The sequence below is a fragment of the Typopeltis vanoorti genome, chromosome 2 (genome assembly GCF_054136105.1).
Source record: "Typopeltis vanoorti isolate ZY-2024b chromosome 2, IOZ_Tvanoo_1.0, whole genome shotgun sequence".
In the NCBI taxonomy this organism is placed as follows: domain Eukaryota; kingdom Metazoa; phylum Arthropoda; class Arachnida; order Uropygi; family Thelyphonidae; genus Typopeltis; species Typopeltis vanoorti.
The window spans coordinates 161,918,033-161,940,403 of NC_143550.1; the positions used below are offsets into that span (position 1 = coordinate 161,918,033).

Consider the following 22,371-nt stretch of genomic DNA (forward strand, 5'->3'; position numbering starts at 1 on the left):
TCTACAGAGAGCTTTTTGAACAGAAATCTTGCCTTTACTATAGAAAGCAAATTTGTAGTTAAGTTAAATAAGGGAAATGGCTATAACACAGTACTGCTGGACTTTGACGGGATACTGCATATGAGAAGCTATTACATAAATTGGAGCAAATAGGAATGGATATGAAGCTTGTGACACTGATAAAGAGTGACTGATAGACACCCTTTATCAGAGAATAATACATGGTGGTGGCGCAGAATTTAGAAAGAATGCAGTTGCCCACTGATGTGCCAGAGGGCAACTTTCCTTAGCACAGACCACTCTGGCCACACTCTTTAATATTGGGATATTGTGGATTTAAAGGAGAATATTCAGTTGTTTGCTAATGATTCGAAGTTTAAGGATGATAATCGTAAATAGTAATTAAATGATGCAGAGATCCTGTGGAAGGACTGGAATCAGCTGATATTATGTTTTGTAATCACTTATGCTTTGAAGAAGTGTAAATGTTTTTAATACCACTAAACCAATGGTGAAGGGTTTAAAAAGAGAACTGTAATAATAAAAGTTTGGCTGACAATAAAAAGGAAGAGTAATGTGTTATAAAAAATTAAGCCTTGAATAAGATGTGTTGCTGACTGCAATTCTTTTAAAAGTGCTGAATCAATATAACAAACAAAGATAATGAAATATATTTTCTTTGTGAAAAACAAACTGTATTAATATAAAATTATCTGTTTGCAATATTGTAGAAGTTGCAAATTATGTTGACTGTATACAAATTTCATTTCCCTTATGTTTAAACATTTATTTATTTATTTACAATATACTGTTATATTTTAAAAAGTTTCTTACTCGATTAAGAGTGGAGTATATACAAGGAAGAGGTGAATGTTGTGCCTGATATGGAGGTTGAGGACTATGAGTGGGGCTCCGAGAAGAACCTGAGAGGGCCTGAAGTGACTGTTCCAACTCATCTAACTTGGATGTAGCTGAAATAATTCAAAGACTTCTTATCAGAAGAATTTTGCATTCAATGCATTTAATACAAAGAAAACAGAAGAAGAAGATACTCATGCCATTACTCACTTTTGTTAACTTAAACACAATTATCTTCGATTAAAAATAAAAGTTCCAATTATCATACAGTACTCACTACAAACTAGTTGCTGTTAATTACTGCAATATTTCAAATATTTCTTTAAACACACACACAAACTTAATATTTTGAAGTATATGTACACACAAACACAAACTTCATCAGATTCTAGATGACTATCCCATCTCATCTGGTTAGCGTATTAGGTTTGAAGGCTCAAGTCTTTACAACAAAATAACTTACCGTTCTTAAAACTAAATTTTGCCAAGATAGAACAGTTATCTCCATAGTCTAAACCCTCCTGATATCGTGAAGATTTTTGAATTTGTTATACAATCAGGATAGTTCAGTTGGAAAAACAAGATCTATGGACAGGTCGAAGGCACTGCGATGGGCAGCCCTCTGTCTCCACGCTTGGCAAACTATTTTTTGAATTATCTGGAGGATACCTTGTTCTCATTAATTAATCTCCATCCTTCTCTTTGGTTTTGGTTTGGTTTGCAAAAACATCATTGACTTACATCAATGATGTTTTTGCTGTTCAGCATCATTTTGAAAATGAACTTACCACTTTCCTGCAATGGATCAATAGTCTTCACAACGTATTCAATTCACCATGAAAAAAGAAAATACTAGTTTACCATTCTTGGATATCCTTCTTACTCGCACAGCCTCTGATACTTTGTCAACCAGTGTTTTTCCAAAACCTACCTTTACTGGCAGATACATTCATCAAAAGTCTGTTCATCGTACCTCTCCAAAAATTGGTGTTATCAAGTCTTTAATTAATAGAGCACATAATGTGTGCTCCTCTCCCTCAAGCTTACAACAAGAACGTCTCACTATCAAAACCTAAATGGAATTAAATGTTACAACCCTCATCAAATCCAGCAGATAATTGACTCATATGTTCCAACACCTAAGGATTCTTCAACAGACTGCAAGATTCCAATCCCTTATATTTCTGGTATCTCTGAGCCTATTGGTAGAATTTTGAAGAAGTATCACCTTATTCCTACATATTTTCCTATCAACAAAATTTCTCATACATTACCATCTACAAAAGACCAACTGTCACCTCTTTCATTAGTTGGTGTTTACTAGATTGGTGTGAATGTAATTTGACATACTTGGAGAAGACAGGCCATTCTGTGGAAAAAAGAATTCATGAACATCAATATTACATTGAATACGTGAAACCTCAAAAGTCTGGTCTGGCACAGCATAGTATTGACACTGAACACAGTATCTGGTGAGATGAAGCTTGTCTTCTCCATAGAAGTGGTTTTAAAAATGAATGCCTTTTCAAAGAAAGTTGTGAATCTCTTTTACATCAGACTAACTTGAATCGGAACAATTGTCTCTCTCTCCCAAAAGTTTGGGAGATTCTCATTTTATGTAAACATCAAAAATAGTTTTAATATTATTTATTAATGTATTAATTTCTAGCGCTAGGTAACCATTTTTAATTGGTAAACCAATTGTTGTACGTATCTTGTATTTCTGTTCTTTGTTTCTACACATTGATGATTACTGTTATTTTCAGTACAAAATATCTGTACTTTCATTAAAGTTAATTACTGTAGTTATCGTGCAATTTGTTGTTTATAGTTATGCCAAAGGTACCTTTAAAGATTATGATAATAACAACAACAATAATTATACTCGTAGACAAACTTATACGTTGGTAAGCATTATTAATATATTAACTAACTAACTTACTTAGTAATGCATTTAGTTATGCATTACTAAATCACTTAAGGAATCGACAACGTAGATAGGAATATAAATTAAATTATACTTTAATAAATATTTCCAATATTTTGGCAACGTCACGTTGCCATCTTCAAAAGGAACTTACAAAAGGCATGTGCACGTAAGGGCACCACAACTACAATTCCTTAAGTGATTTAGTAATAAACAATAATAATAATATTATTATTATTATTATAACAGTGTCTCCATGGAGTCGGAAGACTCATCATGGGAGTCCCTACATTGAACACTAATATTATTTAAATTAATACTATATTATTAATAGGCTATTATTAATATTATTAATATTATTAATTAACAGGCATTTTATTAATAGGAGCCTGATGCAGCCTTGTGGAAGTGGCAGGAGTTGTCTGCCATACTCTCTCCCTCCCTCTCTAGAAAATGTTGATCCATTGTTAATGCGGGCTTATGTGTTTGAAGGATGGAAGTTACCTGCCTACCTACAGTATATTCAATTTAATTATGGCTAAAGAAATTGTACCTACTTCGTCAGGGGAATAAAGGCATTAGAAGAGTTATTTTTATTATTAATATTATTAATGAATTAATAATAATATCTAGGCAGCCACTCTGTCTGCACTGAGGAGAGCAATCATATGGTCATGTCAGGAGATTGCTAAACATATGGAATTTTCACTTAAGATGGATATATGCAGACCTACAGAGCCAATGATTATGATAAATTTAGAAGGCAGCTTGGAGCAGTGCAGTGGCAGAAGAAACTGCAAGGAAAATTGTCAGGGGGTATTTAGGAGAAGCAGTATGAGACTGTATACCCAAAGTCAGGAATATAAATCATGTGAAAGTTAAACAGATAAGTAGCATCATTAAGCAGGAGCTGAAAAAACACTATAAATGGAATACAAAGGAAAAGGTGATCATCATGCTCATGAAGAATACAAAGCACAGATAAGGGTGACTAGCATGGTAAGGAAAGCAAAATCAGAAAATCCGATTGTGAGAGGAAATTAGCTGAGAAGACCAAAAGAAATCCAAACGTGTTCTTCCTACTATTAGCACGGGTTAATGTGTTAATGATAGGAAAGTGACAGAAACAGAAGAAATAGTTATCACTGAATGATCATAGAGAGATCTACAGTCATAAAATACATACTTAATACCTCGTTAGAAGAGCTCAACCTGTTCTAAGGGACGGGGAAGGAAAGGGACATAAATAACTGTAGAAGTCCTGATTATGGTAAGATAAAAAAAATTCAGACTTGGACAAGAAATCCTCAATTTTGAATACTGCAGTATTCCTCCTTTAATGCCTTCTAGAAAAATCACAAAAAAAGGTCCTTCTTTTCACATTTTCCTTTGTGAAGGAAATTTCCTATATGAAGCAAAAATTATCAAACATTTAAAATTCTACTTCTACATATATTCTCTGAAAAAGAGACATAAAGTCATTACTTTTCTAATGCAATTTTTAATATCCACTAAGCATTCCTCCTATATGAAAAAACTTCACATATATATCAAGTTTCCAAGTTCCTTTAATTTCTTTCACAACTGTTATTCCAGTTACTGTTGTAATAGCAGCTAAAACATTTAAGCATCTTTCTTTCTTTATGAAAGAGACTAATATTAATGGAAATTTCCTCTAACTTATTCAAAAAAATTCTTCCATATCTCCTCTACCACAGCTCTCCTAGCTGTTTACTAGCTACCATATTCTTTTCACTTGTGCATGCTCCGGCATGCATGCCTTCTACTTCAGTCATAAATTGAGACAAGACGCCACCACTACATGCTAACTTGTATTTTATAACTAACCCTCATTTTGAATACACTACTTACAAGCAAATTTTACTACATTCACTTCATTAAAAATTAATGCTACACATAAACATGATACATTAACAATGCACAACTACATAAAAGAAGAATTACAATTAATTTATCCCAATATAAAGGCACTAACAACAAAAACTAGTAATTCGAAACAGAATATTTAACTTTATATTTATTTAATAAAATAAAATAGACCATCTGTATTCATATACTGATAGTATAGCAGTTAGGATCAGAAATAGTTATAACTTTCATACACTATTGGTAATGATGCTATTGGTGAGCATCATTACCATGTATGACATTATACATGCCTGAGAAGGGAATATTCTGTGCATTAAGATATAAAAAGGCAACTTGATGTGAAGTCAACTGTTCTTTGCTCATCAATAGCATAATCACAAAGACATGCAGAGACTTTGTCTGCCAATATGTAGATAAAATAAGGATGAAAACACGAATATAATTTCTTGTCAAGTATAACATTATTAAAAATAGGAAGGTTTGCAGGATGCAACAATAATGGATGTAAAATGCCTATATGCATATATAAAGATAATGGGTATGAACACATATGTGAAAATTCAACATGATAAAATGATAAAAAAATAGTTACAACAAGAGGGTTAAGGAATTATATTTAAAATGAACCTAAACTGATATTTTCAGAGTGGCAAAGGTTAGTAAAGTTGTAACAATTTCTACTATATTATTAAGTTAATAAGCACTTTGAAAAAAGTCAAATTCAAATATTCCAATATTTCATACCTGATTTATAAAAAAAAATCAGGTATGAAATATATGTGTACATATATATATATATATATGATCATTAGTTAATTGACTCAGTGATTAGATATGTGCATCATTTTTTGACTGACTGAAACTGAGAAAATAGATAGAAAATAGAGTGTGTTCCATTATATATACATACATATATACATACATACATATATATATATATATATATATATATATATATATATATTGGCATTTATATATGTTCATATATTAAATAAACATTTCAACTTGATCTCACTAGAACCCATAATTCTTTCAAGCTTCATGAAAACATTTTTACTTGCCTGGGCTGACTGGTGCAGGATCAGGTAAAACCTGAGGTTGTAATTTTGATGATTTGTTTATAAGAGTCAAAAGTCCAGGTGAATCTGTGATTGAATTGCTTATGACACAAGGAACAGTAACAGTTGTTCCAGACGTTCGAGAGGGCATGGAGGACTGGACAATATAATCTTGGCATACCTGAACTGGTACATTTTGAGAATGAGAAGGAATTTCTTGCCTACAAGAGTACAATGTGCCATAAACTGCTGCTGGGGCTACAGTCTGGTGTGGTGGTGCACTAGAAGGCATTGCCTGAGAAACTTCATGTGGTATACGGACCCCAACAAAGGGACGATCTCTATCATGGGATGTGTCAGAGCGTTGTCGTACAAGGGGTCGGTTATGACTTTGCCACTGATGGAACCTAAGGAAAAAAAAGTGTGCAAACTTACTTCACAAACCAGTTTTTAATTGTAGTAATAATCACTAAAAAAATAAAGTTATGAAACTAAATGATTCATGTGGTTTGGAGGATAAACATTAACAGGCAATATATTTCTTCTTTCCAAAATTTTATTTCTCATTCATTCAGAGATATATGGATAAATATCTAAAATTCTCTGTTATAAATATCTAATCACTATGCTTTTATATCCACCAATAACACTGAGTTACAACATATATGTGGATAATAATAAATACAGAAATGAAGAGCAGTATATCAAGCTAGAATTTTATGGCTAGATTATTATGGCTGAATGTATTACTCAACAAAAGTAAAGCGTTTTAGGATATAAAAATGCCTGTAGAGATAAAGGAAATACTCTAATTATCAAGAACTGAATGATATTTAATGAGATAAGATAAGAGATCTCTCTCTCTCTCTCTCTCACACACACACACACACACACACACACACACACACACACACACACACACACACACACACTTTTATTTATTTATTTATTTCCTTATTTATTGAACTGAAGCCAATATGTCTATGGATATTCTGGAGGCATGTTAGAGGAGCTGTTAAGTAAAATTAAATTTCTCACATCATTTTAGATTCTATTAATAAGTGTTCACCATCTATTTGGTAAAGGGCAAAACCCAAGATTTCAAGAGGAGTTGCCTTTGTATGAGACTGGCTAACTCTCCATCAGTTGAAAAGCCTCATAAAATTTTCTCATATCCAAGATGGGATTGGAACTCAAATCCTTCTGACCAGAGGAGAGATATTGGTCTTTGAACTGCACTGAAGTCTTAGTTCATATGGTATTAAACTGGAAGAAATTGAACATATTTTATTTTATTTTTTTTTAATGCAATTTTTTTAATTCATTTTTTTACATAATCCTGAAACCCTGTTCTAAAGACCAAACCTGGAACTTTTATAGGCACTTAAGATCTCCAATAAACAAGGCAGTGGTCTCAAACCAGACAATAAAATTAACCTCCAACCTAAAGAAATCATAAGACATACCCATTGGGGTATTTGAACTTACAGCTTACTGGATGGAGAGTAGGCATGCAAAATCATTCAGCCAACTAGGTTGGCAACTATCCATTTGTATTGCATATGAAGTGGATAAATAATTTTTGTGCTTAACTTCTTTTTTTACATAATCCTGAAACCCTGTTCTAAAGACCAAACCTGGAACTTTTATAGGCCACTTAAGATCTCCAATGAGCAAGGCAGTGGTCTCAAACTGGACAATAAAATTAACCTCCAACCTAAAGAAATCATAAGACATACCCCATTGGGGTATTTGAACTTGCAGACTACTGGATGGAGAGTAGGCATGCAAAATTGTTCAGTGATTTTGCAATACAAATGGCAACTATCCATTTGTATTGCATATGAAGTGGATAAATAATTTTTTTGCTTAACTTCTCACTGTAGAAGGATATATGCATTCACATATAAATATCTCATTAAAGATTCTTATGAAATAAGTGTACTGTTAATTCCCTAGCATATTAAATTATAAAAGAGAAGAAATTATATTCTTGTTTTAATCTTTGACCCAAGCATAAACAAACAAAGTTTATACATGCTGTATTTTCATGACTAGTCTACCTGTATAACAGAGATCATTGATTTAACACCAATTGGCTCAGTATCCTATAATGCAAAACACTCTTCTTATCAGATGTTTATATTATGCATTGTGCAAAGGCTCACTACCCAAACCAGTTTGACTTTTACAGAGATCTGATTAGTAGGAGTTAGATCCAGGAAGACAAGAGGTTAACTGTTTTTTTTAATTGAAGAAATACATTTTCCACATACAAGAAACATATTATTAAAATACCATGGATCAGAGATAGTTGTTGAACTTTTTTCCACTTGGTTACAAACTAAATTATAATAGACAAGAAGTTATATTTTTGTTTTAATCCTCACACTAGCTATCAATATTGAAACCTCAATAAAGGTTGAAGGCAGTCTTGGTAGTGACCTTTCTTATAAAACAAAGCAATAAAGACATATGAAAGGAAGTATGTTTTGCATTACAAGATACTGAGGCAACTAATGTGAAGTCAACAGCTTCTATATACAAGTAAACTAATTAAGATGCTTTGCACATAAACGTTGCTTATATTTGGATAAAGGATTAAAACAATATAATTTTTTGTCTATTATAATTTATTTTATAACCAACTGGAAAAACTTTCTACAACTATCTCTGCAAGTGAAAAATAAACTTTCAACATCTTTCTCTAAATCCAGAGTAATTTATTAAAAAAGGGTGGCACACCATTTAGCAACTCCTACAGGTAGAGATGACCTGCTAATGCTTCTGCCTGATATCTCCACTTGGGCCTGGCTCCCACTGAAGAGACCTCAATAAAGGTCGAAACTAATCTGGGTAGTGGCCCTTCCCTTAATGCATAACATTAAACATATCCACAAGGAGATGTGTTTTGCATTATAGGAGATACTGAGATAGGAGTGTTGGTAGCTTGCTCCACCTTTGCAACGAGTTGCCCTGGTGTTGTACCACCTTACCCCAGTCCTGAAGCTACTTTCAGGCGCAAACTTTGTTTGCTCACACTTGGATAAAGGATTAAACTAATTTTATTATATCTCTGATCCACTAGAGCAGTGGTGGCGAACCTTTTTATAAGCGCGTGCCAAAAGTTTACAAATCGAGTTGCTGATGTGCCGGGCAGTTTTTAATAGAGGAAAAATTAATAGAAAATTAAATAATTAATTAATTTATAATATATATAATATATACATATTATAAATCTGAGCAGGAGAAGCAGCAGAAGGATGTCAACTTGTCTGCGAAACGCTTACTGTATTTACTCGAATATAAGTTGCCCTCGCATATAACTCACACCCCTGATTTTACTTTACGAAAAAAGACAATAAAAAATTTTGCATAAGCCTCACACACGAAAAATATTTAAACTTGTTCACTCGAGGCGATAGTAACTCGCTCTCCCTGGTAACAACACGCCCTCCCCAACAGCCATTATACTGCAGATGCAAGAGAAACAGGTAGTTTTATTGTGTCCCTGAATAAGGTGCAGATGCTCTTCAGTCTGTGTAATTTATTTCTCAACAAATAGTGCAATTAGAGACAGCTGGAATATAAACGGCGCTAACTAATGAATCACATTCCCCTCTCACTAAAACTATGCTGTATAAACTCCTGTAAAACCATATGTTGCACTGGAAACAGAGTATCTAACTAAAAACTATTGTTCAATTTTTCAATTATACTAAATAAGTGTTTGTTTCATTGCATTTGAAATTCTCGATGTCATTACGACAGATTTCAAATAAAATTCTACCACGAATTGAAACATGCCATATAATGCTTGTGTGAGTTCCTCTACCAGCTCAAACAAGCAGCAATAAAAATCAACCAAGGGTTGAAACTTTGTGTGAGTTGAACTCGCAAGTAACGAGAAGTTCCATCGGAAAGATAAACGATACTGTCGTGAATGTGTTAAAACTAAGAAATATATAGTGAGTGTTGTTATGACAGTCGCAATGTTATGGGATTCGGTTCAAGAGAATTAGCATTTCAATTCAAAAATTGTACTTGCTTTTATCTTTGAGTAGCGCGATCATTTGTTAATACCACACCAATCATGTCTTCATAGCTGCTCTATCTATACTGGCCTACCATTGCTGTCTGTTTCACGCTGTGCTTTCACTTCTCATTAGTCATTCATGAAGGATTGTTCTTTATGTATCTCAAGTCTTGTAAATTAATGTTAATTTTTGCTTGGAATAATGAGAAGGAAGATTTCACTGTTTGGGTTTCTGGAAATTTCTGCATATATCTCACGCTACAAATTTTTAGCTTTAATTATGGGAAAAAAAGTGAGAATTATATTCAATAAATATGGTTTTATCACATACACATGCCCAATATTTATATTTGCAAAGTATGTAATTTATTAAATAAAAATGTATGAATCTCTCAATTTTAAACACTAGTTCCAACACTAATTAATATTTTGAATTTAAAAGCACATCACTTTAACGCAGCAATTAAAATTTATTGAAAAAGTTAAACTTAGTTTCTTTTACTACAACTGAGTTTTTGAAAGTTTTAGTTATGGTAGTGAGAATTTTGTTGCTGTTTTTTTCTGTCCGTTAACTTATTAATTCTGGGATGAATTAAAGTGACAGCCAAATGGAGACAGTCAGAAAGTTGCAAGCGGTTCGTCTGTTTCGTTATAAGCACAGTCATGACAGAAAATGCAAAATTTCACAAATACATGTGGTGGAAAAACAAGAAGAAATCTCATTGATATTTCATATAAATTTGGATATTCATTTTTTCATTCTTATCCAGAATTTCGAATTACTCATAGAATTAAAATTACTTTCCAGTCCTTTGTCCGATGATAATTCAATAAGTAGAAGGGTTTCTTCATGGGAAAGTATTGTCGCTTTGTGTTCAACAAAGGGGGGGGGGTCACATATTTTGCCTCCGGTGATCCTCATGTTCGGGATAAAATAGCGCCTCCGTAGCACAATTGGAAGATGACGGTACATTGCGCCCTTCGATTGGAAAAGGCCTAAGTTCGATTCTCATCATGATGGGGGGGAATCTTTATATGGACGTTTTTCAATCGAAGGTGAGTTAGCCGATCTCATACGGAGGTATCATCATGTTGGAGGCTTAATGGATTTTTTACAACACTCAAAAAGAATTAAAATAGAACTTAATACTTCCTATATTTCGTCCTAGTCACTAGGACATCTACGGGGATTACAAAAACAATTAATGTAACATGCACACAAATATCATACAATACTAAGCCCAACCACGTGGGTGACACTAATGTCCAAGCTAGGTGGAGCACCCTCTAAGGGTAGTAGTAGGTGGCCTGGAATGTAAGGTGGGACCTCTAGTGATGAATGTTTCCCAAATCTTTGGAAGCTTAATGCAACCATATTTATTAAGATTTGGTTGGTTTCTGAGAGCTGCTACTGCTTCTAAGAAAAGTCTCTCTTTCTTGAATTTGCTGACCATGTTTTGGACAGCCAAGCCTGAATGGCCATAGTTGTGTTTACAGATGTAAGACTAGTGTTCCTCCAGGCGGATGGATGCTGATCTGCCTGTCTGTCCAAAGTACGCCAGCTTACAGGAACAGGGTACTTTGTAAACTCCAGGCAGAGAGAGGAGGGAGCTGATCTTTCGTAGAACGGATAAAGGTAGCAAGTTTGTGGTGGGGCTCATGTGTTGTGTGTAGGTTGTACTTTTTTAGTATCTTGGCTATTTTTTTTGGATGTGCCACGGATGTAGGGTATGGTGATGGCATTTTTAAAATCTTGTTGACGAGAAGGATGGGGAATGGGGGAGGAACTGATTATTTTTTTGATACTCTGTTCGCTGTAGCCATTGGAGAGGAAAGTGCTGTATGGTTAAGCTCAGTAGTGAGGGCGGTTCCACCAGAACAAAGATTGTGGGCTCTCTTGGTAAGAGTTTTAATAATGCCATATTGTTGAGAGGGGTGGTGGTGGTGGTGGGAGAGTTTGTGAATGTATCTGCCTGTGTGTGGGTTTTCTGTATACAGTGAAGGCAAGTGTATCATTAGGCAGGTGTGTGACTAAGGTGTCTAGGAAGGGTAAACAATTGTTCTTTTCCTTTTCCATAGTAAACTGGATTCTTGGATGTAGGCTATTGAGGTGACTGAGGAAGGAGTCTAACATGTCTGGGTCATGAGGCCAAATAGAGAACACATCATCTACATATCTTAGCCAGATAGAAGGTGTGAGTGGGGCTGAGTCTATGGCTCGTTTTTCGAAATCTTCCATATAGAAATTGGCAAGGGGGGGGACCCATGGCGGTTCCCTCTAGAGTATCTTAATAATATGGTGACACACCATTTTATATATAAATTATATGACTTATGCACTGATTTAACCATGCATCTTCATGGGTTTAGTTCCCATTGAAGATGTTTTAATAATGTTCATTTTTGGGCCTCTTGGGAGTAGAGGTTCTGCTCTGTGGTAGGCTCTGTTTGCCATCACTAGGTGGAGTCACAGCTGAGTATCCTAGAGTGAATCAGGTTAAGAGTTAGAAGTTTAGGGTAATCTTTAACATTTTTCAGGGTTTTTGGATATGATTCCCACCACTTTAATGGAAATTCAAAAATCTATCTGGGTAATGAGACCCTTCCCACAATGCATTGTAATATACATACACTTCTAGAGGCATTACAGTAAATATACTGTCTTCCTATAATGCATATGGGAAGTCATAATAAAAGAAATGGAATTAAGCATGATATCAAAAGTAATTATTTTCTTTATGCAAATAATGTTATGACTTGAAATAAATCCAGTACAATTCTGCAGGTTTTTTTAACTAAACTGAATAACTGATGTAACATATCATCATCAAATTCCTAATACATATCCTTAGAAGGATGTTAAAATAGTACTAGATGAACAGTTTACATTGTTATTGATTTCCTATTGATAATTTTCCTTTAAACTGATCTATTATTCATCAGGACTGATATATTGTCAGATCTTACGTTTTGATCCACTAAGACACTTCTCACTATATTAATGTACCTAGAGCTTAATCTTCTACTGAGTCTTTTTTTTTTCTGCCATCCTTTCAAAAAACATGAGTTTGGCTACCCTTTCCTCTTCCCTTCTGTTTAAGTCACCATACTACCTTAGATTACACTTTTAACCGATTCCATATCAATGGAATCGGTTAAAAGTGTAACTTCTGTCGAGATTTGTGCTACGTTGTTTTTCTGTAATACAAGTGTCCTTCAGTGGTTGTTTTTGGAGTTAGTTGTTGTCTCTATATTGTGTATTTTTGGTTACCGAGAAAAAGGATCGGAATCGGATGAGCGGTGGAAGAAAAAATGAAGATAACATGTTTTCATTATGTAGATATTTAGTATACTTAAATATGTTTTATACTTATAGTTAACTTTTACTTATATAGTTATACTCACTTATATTTATTTATCGTTTAGTTCCTCAACACAATTTTGAATAATGGCGGCAGCGGCAGCTAAAATTGCAAATGGCGTATCACCAAGTCCTCCCCCATTTAAGGACTCCATTTTGTAAGATATAATAAGGGATTTTGTAGCATGCGGGACTTCTGGAATGTATGTGTCCTCGCAGTTGTATGTGTGGCAGGTGAGAAAAGGGAAAATACATATATGTGCAAAATGCAGACAATGGGAGGAACTTGTGAGTTAGACATGACATAACTGACCTCGTTGAGCCAGAGGTGGGAGATTCTCCCCGTAAGTGATGAGTGGTATAATAGAGGGCGAGAATAGTGAGAGAAATATGAATAGAATAATGAGAGTGGGGAGTGTGGAATGGTTGAATGATTGTGAAGTTTTCAGAGATGGTCTCAATTGGGAGGATGAATGGCAAATAAGAGTGGCTGACTTGCAGAGAGAGATAGATGAGCTGAAAGAGCAGGTGGAATGTCTAGGGAATGAGATGAAAAGTGTGAAAGATGAGATTAAGCAAATGGAAGAGATGAATGCAAGGTGAATCAGAGGAGGAGTGAGAGACAGTTCTGGGAATGATAGAAGAGGAGAGAATAGGAATAGTAGAAGAGAGGGAATGAGAGAGAGTTATGGGAATAAGAGGGAGTTATGAGAATGGCAGAAGAGGAGAGAATAGGAACAGTAGACGAGAGGGAATGAGAGAGAGTTATGAGAATGCCAGAAGAGGAGAGAATCGGAATAGTAGGAGAGAGAGAGTTATGGGAATGACAGAAGAGAATAGAATTGGAACAGTAGAAGAGAGGGAATGAGAGAGAGAGAGTTATGGAAATTATAGAAGAGGAGAGAATAGGAACAATAGAAGAGAGGGAATGAGAGAGAGTTATGTGAATAATAGAAGAGGGGAGAATAGGATAAGTGGAAGAGATGGAATGTGAGAGTTATGGCAATGATAGAAGAGGAGACAATAGGAACAGTGGAAGAGAGGGAATGAGAAGAATGCGGGGGGAACACTGGAACCACGGATAGAGTGATGTCAGGAAAGCAGGTAAGTATGGGAACATATAGAGAAAGTGTTAGAAGAGAAAGAAAGAGAGTGAGGGATTCAGATGAGCAATCAAGGAACAGGGTGGTTAATGTATAAGGACAATGATCCGTGGTGTGCAAGAGAGGATGCGTGAGAAGTGTTTGCCTGGAGGAATGATAGAAAGTGTGGCTATGGCAATTAAGAGGGGTGAAAGGGTGGATGAGATGAGATGAGATAATTGTGATGGTAGGCATGAATGCTTAAGAGGCAATGTAAATTGGCAGCAAGAGATATGAGATTCTTGCTTGAAGTTGTACGAAAGAGGATAGTGTGCATGTTGCCTAGAAATGATAGTGATGAGCTGAGCAGAAGAGAGCAGTAATATTGAATAACATAATAGCTAGAATGTGTCAGAAGAGAGGATTGGAATATGTGGATGCTTGGAGAGTGTTTGAGGACAGAAAGGAATTATATGCGAGAGACTGTTTGCATTTGAATGAGGAAGGATGTAGGCATCTAAAGAGATTGTATTCTGAATGAGTCGATGTGTCAATGCAGGGAAACTAGAATGCCCAGGGTGGATGGTAGCAGGGGTGACCTCTTGTGGAAATGGGTACTTAGAAGTAGGGGGATGACATCAGGTAATGCTGAGCCCACTGAATTCTAGAGTGGATAATGCTAGTTATAGAACCAGTGACATTTTAATGCTTTATACTAATGCCAAGAGTATCCGGAATAAAGGAGAGGAATTGGTGGCGCTGATAGCATCAGCCTCGCCAAAGATTATTGGGATCACTGAGACAGAAGAGGATATAATAACTGGAATAGAAGTAGAAGGGTACAGCATTTTTTGGCAGGATAGGAAGGGAAAGTGTGGTGGTAGAGTATTGCTTATGATAAGTGATGACTTATGTCCTCTAAGAGCGGACGCTTTGGAAGGCAGTGACACTAATGATTTTGAAAGCTTATGGTATGAGGTAGAGGTGGGCAAGACAGGATATTTAGTGGGATGTTGCTACAAACCAAGGAGCACAGAGGGTGGGAACCAAGAGATGTTTAGACAGTTGAGCTTGCCAAGTGCAAGAAGAATGATTGTTATGAGAGATTTTAACTATAGCAGTATAAATTGGGGAGAGGGAGATGCATGTAGCAATAAGGAAATGGAATTTCGAGAATTCTTGAGAGAAAAATGTCTTAGACAACATTTAATACAGGAAACAAGAAGGTCAAGTTTTGGATTCGGTCATAGCATCAGAAGAGTTGATAAAAACTGAGATGATTTCTCTCCACCATTTGGAGAAAGTGACCACGAGGTTTTGACTTGGAAGATGAATAGACAGTAAGGTGTATCAAAGAGATGGGAACGTATGTGGAATTATAAGGCAGATGATTATAATAATCTTAGATATCAACTTGGGAAAGTTTCATGGAGGGAGAATGGGAAGGCCGGGATATCATTAGTGCTTGTGAAATTGTGAAGGAATATTTGTTAGCAGCAATAGAAAGCTGTATTCCACAAGTGAAAAAGAGGACACAGTTTGGTGTAAAGTGGATGATAAACAATATTAAACAGGAATAGAATATGAAAAAGAGGCTATGGAAGAGATATAAGGAGACAGGTGAAGACCAGATGCATGAAGAATATAAGACACAGGCCAGGAGAGTGATTAGTATAGTAAGGAAGGCAGAACTGGAATATGAGAAGAGATTGGCCCTAAGATCCTAAAGGAAATCCTAGGGAATTTTTTAGTTATGTGGCCAGTAGTAGGAGAATGACATTGTGGGATAAAAATGGGAATACAGTGACTGATGCAGAGGATATAGTGGAATTGTTCAATGAATGCTTTATTGGAGTATTTCATCCTAGAGGAGTCAGTTTTAATACTAGAGGGATAGGGCAGGTTTGAGGTTTAGAAGTGCAGGAGGAGAGTGTGTTCCAGATTCTGAGTACTCTGGATGTCACTAAAGCTGTGGGACTGGATGGTATTTCACCATGAGTTTTGAGAGAATGTGCTAGGAACTGACAGTGCCTTTGACCTGGCTTTTCAATTGAAGTCCGGCTACTGAAAGGTGCCCATGGAATGGAAGGAAGGTAAGATAGTGCCATTGCATAAGGGCGGTAGCAGACTGGAAGTGTCTAATTATAGGCCAGTTTGTGTGTCATCAGTAGTTGTTAAGATCTTGGAGAAATTAGTGAGGGACCATAAACAGCATTGGACAGATGAGGGTAATGTTATCTGTGAGAGTCAACATGGATTTGTGAAGGGGCAATCTAGTTTTAGCAATATGCTAGCCTTTTATGATAAAGTTACAATAGCATTAGATGAAGGAAAGGCATATACTCCCATTTTCTTAGACTTAGCGAAGGCATTTGACAGGGTGCCATATGATAAGCTGATATTTAAGTTGCAGCACAGGGGTTTGGATGTCAGGTGGGTCAAGTGGATTCAAGATTGGCTGTCCGATAAGTATAAGAGAGTTGTGTATGGTGGGGCAGTTTCAAGGAGACAAAAGGTTACAAGTGGAGTACCACAGGGCTCAGTACTGGGACCTATATCATTTAACCTTTATATCAATGATATTGTGAGGTTTGCAGGGGATATTCAGTTGTTTGTGGATGATGTGAAGCTGGGAAGGGTTATTAGTAATAGTGCAGATGTGGTAGCCCTGCAGGAGGATTTGAATAAGCTAGCTAGATGGGCAAATGAATGGGGGTCTCAGTTTAATGCAGCAAAATGTAAGGTCTTGAGGTTTGGGAAACATCGATGGGATGCTGCATACTCTATGGGAGGAGTTATATTGGAGAAAGTAGGGGAGACAAGAGATCTGGGGTTGATTATTGATCGAAACCTATAATTCGGGGGACATATTGCAAAGGTGGTGAAGGTAACACAGAGGATTACTGCAATAATGAGAAGGACACTGACCTGCAGAGATAAAATGGTTATCATTCCATTGTATAAGACTCTGATCAGACCACACTTAGACTATTGTTCTCAGATTTGGTCCATGGAATTTGAAAGGGAAAGGGTACAGAGCCAGACAACAAAGATGGTTGTTTCAGGACTGTATAATGTTAGTTATGAGGATAGGCTGTGGGAATATGGACTGCAGAGTTTGGTGGATAGAAGTAGAAGTGATATGGTTGAGAGGTGGTTACAGGGTTGACACTGGGAGTTCTTTCGCTTTGTTTAACAGCAGGAAGGAGTGATAACTTCCAGGGATGGCGTTACGAAAGGAAGCTTTGAGTAAGAGGGTGAGGAGTGGTTTCTTTGCATGGAGGGTGGTTGAACCGTGGAATGCATTACCTGATAGAGTGGTGAGAGTGAGTATGGTCAATGAGTTTAAGGAGTGGTATGATAGAATTTGTGTTTCTTAGGAAGGACCTCCCGAGATGAGTCTTGATAGACTTTGTCTTTCCTAGGAAGGACCTCCCATGATGAGTTTTTTGACTCCATGGAGGATTGAATAATAATAATAATAATATGCTGCTCAGAAACATATGGTTCTGCCATTGATACCATCTGTTCACTATCCTAATTTTTTCAGAACTCTCAAATCTGTGATCTCCACTCTTTAATTTAGTGTTTTATTTCTAACCCAGCTGTCAGAATCATCAGTTAAAATTGGTTTGAACATCTTGTCTTACTGCTAGTATACAAAAAGTGTTCTAACCATTCTCTGTCTCTCTCTCTTATTCCATATAAATTTATTCTGCTGACTCCATTCCCACTCTGCTAATTCTGTTTTCTTCTTCTTCTCATCCATCGTCAAGACAGGTTGAGTCCTTCATGGATGAGGACCTTCTATCCTTCTCTGTCCAAAGCAAGCTCTTTCATATGCCAAGAACTTTGAAAGCCCAGTGCATATCTCAAGACTTTATGGCATGTCAATTTTGGTCTTCCCCTGAATCTATTATTCTCTACAGTGCGCTCAATGGTGAAAAAGTCTATTTAGTTCCATTCACACAATGTGACCACCAATGGAGTTAATGCTTTTTAACTGTTAAAAATTGTTAAATTATGGATATTCAAATCTCTAAGCACTTGTGCATTAGTCTTATGTTCTGTCCAAAGAGTTATATCTAATGTCCTAAACATTTCATTGGTTAGCCGAGTGATTAGCGTATCCGCTCTCCAGACAAAAGGCTGCGGGTTCGAATCCCGCCGTGGGCATGGATGTCATTGTCTGTGGAAGTAATACTGGTGGCAGTCAGCAGTAGATGGTGTTGGCGTTATAAGATTTGTAGAGTAGATGCCCTCCCTCGATGAGTCTTTGCACTCCCTGGAGGTGTGATGTAATAATAATAATAATAATAATAAAAACCAACAGTTTCTTTTCCGCTTCTTTTTTTTAATTTTTTTTTATAAAGGGTCAATGTTTCTGCCCTGTAGAGAGTTAGTGGTATTATAATTTTGTATAATACTATTTTTAAGAAATTTAACATAAACTGGGTTTTATATTGGCCAAAGGATTTTAATCGATTCTAAGTAAGAAATACCAACAAATTTCACCAACTTAGCTGTTTGGCTTCTTCAGGGTGATATACAAAACAACTTAAACTGTTCATGAAGGAATGAAGTGAATACAATTGTATTTTTTACAAATACAGAAGAACACATACATCAAACACATGGACCAAATGATGTCAACTGTTATTATGCAGGAACGTTCGGTAATTAGCAACGAAATTTACCTCATCATCATCATCATCAAATTCCTGACATGGACCCTCAAGGAGTGTACAGAATGTGATAGTACTACATGAAAAATTTACATCATTACTAACTTCCTATCTACAATTTTCCTCCAAATCAGTCTATTACTTGTCAAGACTCCAATATTATCATTATCAGATCTTATATTTCTATTGTCTAAGGCACATTGTATCGTATCAATCCACCTATATCTTGGTCTTCCTCTGAGTGGATTTCCTGCCAACCTGGAAGAGAACACTTGTTTTTCTAATCTTTCCTTGCCCATTCTGTTTAAGTGACCATACCACCTGAGATTAGCTCTGCTAACGCATTCCTGGATGCCGAAAATGTCAAGTTCTTTCCTAATATCCTCGTTTTAAATATATCCTCATTTTAAATATGATATTGCCATTGATCCCATCTGTTCATGCCTATAATCTTTCTCAGGACTCTCATATCTGCGGTCACTAGTTTTTGGTCAAGTGTTTTACTTCTGACCCAGCTCTGAGATCCATAAGTTAAAACTGGTTTGAACAACGTCTTGTATATAGCTAAGTTAGTGTTCCGACTAATTTCTCTCTTATTCCATATGAATTTATTCATTGACTTCCTACCATACACCAGCTTTGTTGATTCTGTTGTCTATTTCCATATTTAATTTACCATCTTCACTAAAAATCGTGCCTAAGTAGGTGAAATGTTTTACTTGTTCCACATGTTCCTCATTCACAACACAGTTGACATTTTCAACAATTCTACTGATTATCATTGTCCTTGTCTTTTTTAATGCTCACCTTCATACCATATCTATTATAACAGTTATTCAATTTAGTCAGGGAATCTTGCAAACTTGTAGCAGATTTATTTAGAAGTATAACATCATCTGCATAAAGTAAAGAACATACATTAACATCTCCAATTCTGATAATCATGTTTAATACCACTTTCCTTCATAATGTGATCCATATAGAATAACAGAGGGGATAATGTAAATACCATCTTCCTGTACATTCTTCAATTCTAACTACTGACTTACAACTCAAATACAGAATAAGTATTGCATGATATAATGCCCCATTGACACCAAATAACTGTAGAGTATTGAATAGATTCTCTCTTGGCACCTTGTCATATGCCTTTTCCAAATCGACAAAACTTCAATACAGATCTTTGCTATATTCCCATGCTTTCTCAACTATTTGTTGTAAAGTAAAGATCTGATCCTGACCGCCTCTATTTGGCCTGAATCCAGCTTGTTCTTCTCCAAGCTTTTCTTCCACAATTCTTTTCAACCGTTTAACAAGTATACTTGCATAGATCTTTCCAGGAACACTCAGTAGGGAAATACCTCCGTAATTCTGACATTCAGTTTTATTTCCCTTTTTATATATGGACACTATTAGAGCTCTACTCCAATCATCGGGAATTGGTCCCTCTGTCCAGGCTTTCTGAACTATGCAGTGCAGCCACTGTAAGACTTTCATTCCACCATACTTCAGCATTCCTGGTCGAATATCATCTACTCCTGCTGCCTTTCCACATTTCAAGCCTTTGATGGTTTTTCTACTTCAAGTATGGATATGTATTCCTGACTGTATGCCTGTTGAGTGTTTTTTACCACTGTGCTATCACTGCTTGTTTCATTTAGCAATTTTTCGAATTACTCCATACTTCAAGGATATCTTTTTATGTCACCTTTATCATCTCTAACTCCTTTTACAGCATTCTTTCCTCTATTTCTAAGCTTTTTCAACAACCTCCAGAATATCTTACCACCTTCTTTATATTTATTTTCTATGTTCTTGCCAAAGTCCTCCCATTACTTTTGTTTTAGCTAGTTTTACACAGTGTTTAGCTTTCTTACATTTGTCTCTGTATTCTCTAAGAGCAAAAGCTGACTTATTTGCCAGGAACTTTTGATATGATTTCTTCTTTTCCTTCACTGCCTCTTTAACTTCCTGTGTCCACCATGGAGTCCTGATTTTTTTATCCTTGCAGACAACCACACCACATGCCTCTTTTGCTGATTCAATCAGGGTTTTCTTCATGGCTTGTCACTGAATCTCCAAGGTTTGGTTTCTGTTCTCAAACTCTTTCATTTTTTCTTCAATAATCTTTGTGTATGTTAGTCTACAGTTCACATCTGAGAGTTGCTCAACTTTTATTTGCTTTAAAACTTTCTTACATGTTATTCTTTTCAATATGAAATTCAATTTTATCCTGCTCAAGACTAAATAGTGATTGCTTCCAATTTCAAATCCCCTGTACACTCTGGTGGCTTACACCAAGGAGAAAACATCACTATCAACAATAACATAGTCAATGAGACTTTTCTTATTCCTAGCCTCTTCTCTCCATGTGAATTTGTGTACATTTTTATGTTGGAACATGGTGTTAGTAATAACCAGTCCATGTCCTGAGCAGAAATCCAACACATATTTGCTATTATTATTAGCTTTGCTCTTTTCTCCAAATTTTCCCAAAACATTTTGACAGCCATTTCCCTCTCTGCTATTTAGATCCCAAGGACCAACTTTTTCTTTTTCATTGTGTCAGTTGCTTTTTCTAAAGCATCAAAAAATTCCTCCCCTTCTACCTTAGTAGAACCTTCTGTGGAACCATAGGCACAAATAAGTCTCAATGTCCAGTTCCCCATTCTCATATCTGCCCATATCGCTCTATTTGAGACTACCTGTCATTCAAGAAGATTAGCTTCGTATTTTGTGTTGAATACTATGGCTACTCCTTCTTTTCCTTGATTGTCATTGCCAGAATATAACATTTTGTATTTATTGCTCAGAAAGATCTCACCAGTTTTTGTCTTTTTTGTTTCAGTCACCCCGATTATGTCGATCTGGTACTTATCTAATTCCTCAGCTAGCTAGCTCCATTTCTTTGCCATTCAGGCTTCTCATGTTGATAGTACCGATCTTTAACTCTGGTGATGTTGAGTTGGGGTGTGTTCTCAGATATGTTCCAGTAATTGACTTTTTGCTGTTCGCCCTGGTTCCCTGGCAAAAACAACGGGGGCCTTGTTTAACCGGGCGACACCCCAGCCGGCATGAAATTTTGTCATGTTGTTCCATCATGTTTTATTTTTGGTTTAACCAATAAGAATACAATTTGGTCGGCTAAATCCGAAATTGCTAGCCCATCCTCGTTCGTTTCAGTATCCAGGTAGATACCAAACAGGGTGCACCACGAGAAGGTGAGGATTGGACATTAGGTCAGAAGCCCTGGTTGGTTCCCCGCATTCCTTTAAAGGCTATGTGTAGGTCTCCTCTCAGTTATACAGCTTTCACCCTTAAGTACCCCCAAAATTTAACTCTGGTATGCTTATTGATCTTATAAGGGTCTTCTAAATATCAGTTTAGAAGACCCTTTAGAACGGATGTGTTTAGAACGGATGACTGTTATGGCTTCTTTTATGTATCGTGAGCAGAAATCTTCCTGTAAAATCT

The 22,371-nt window shown here is 36.0% G+C and overlaps 1 protein-coding gene across 8 annotated transcripts in view; it reads right to left on the reverse strand.

The window, feature by feature from the left end:
• LOC150109587 (tensin-1-like) overlaps nt 1-22,371 on the reverse strand; it is a 540,448-nt gene that overhangs the window by 175,421 nt on the left and 342,656 nt on the right. For all 8 annotated transcript variants that reach the window (XM_090413690.1, XM_090413698.1, XM_090413682.1 and 5 more), the window contains 2 exons: nt 5,737-6,140; nt 835-971 (listed from right to left, as the gene is read on the reverse strand). In XM_090413690.1, the coding sequence (XP_090269816.1) occupies nt 835-971; nt 5,737-6,140 (541 nt within the window). The remainder of the gene's footprint in view (nt 1-834; nt 972-5,736; nt 6,141-22,371) is intronic.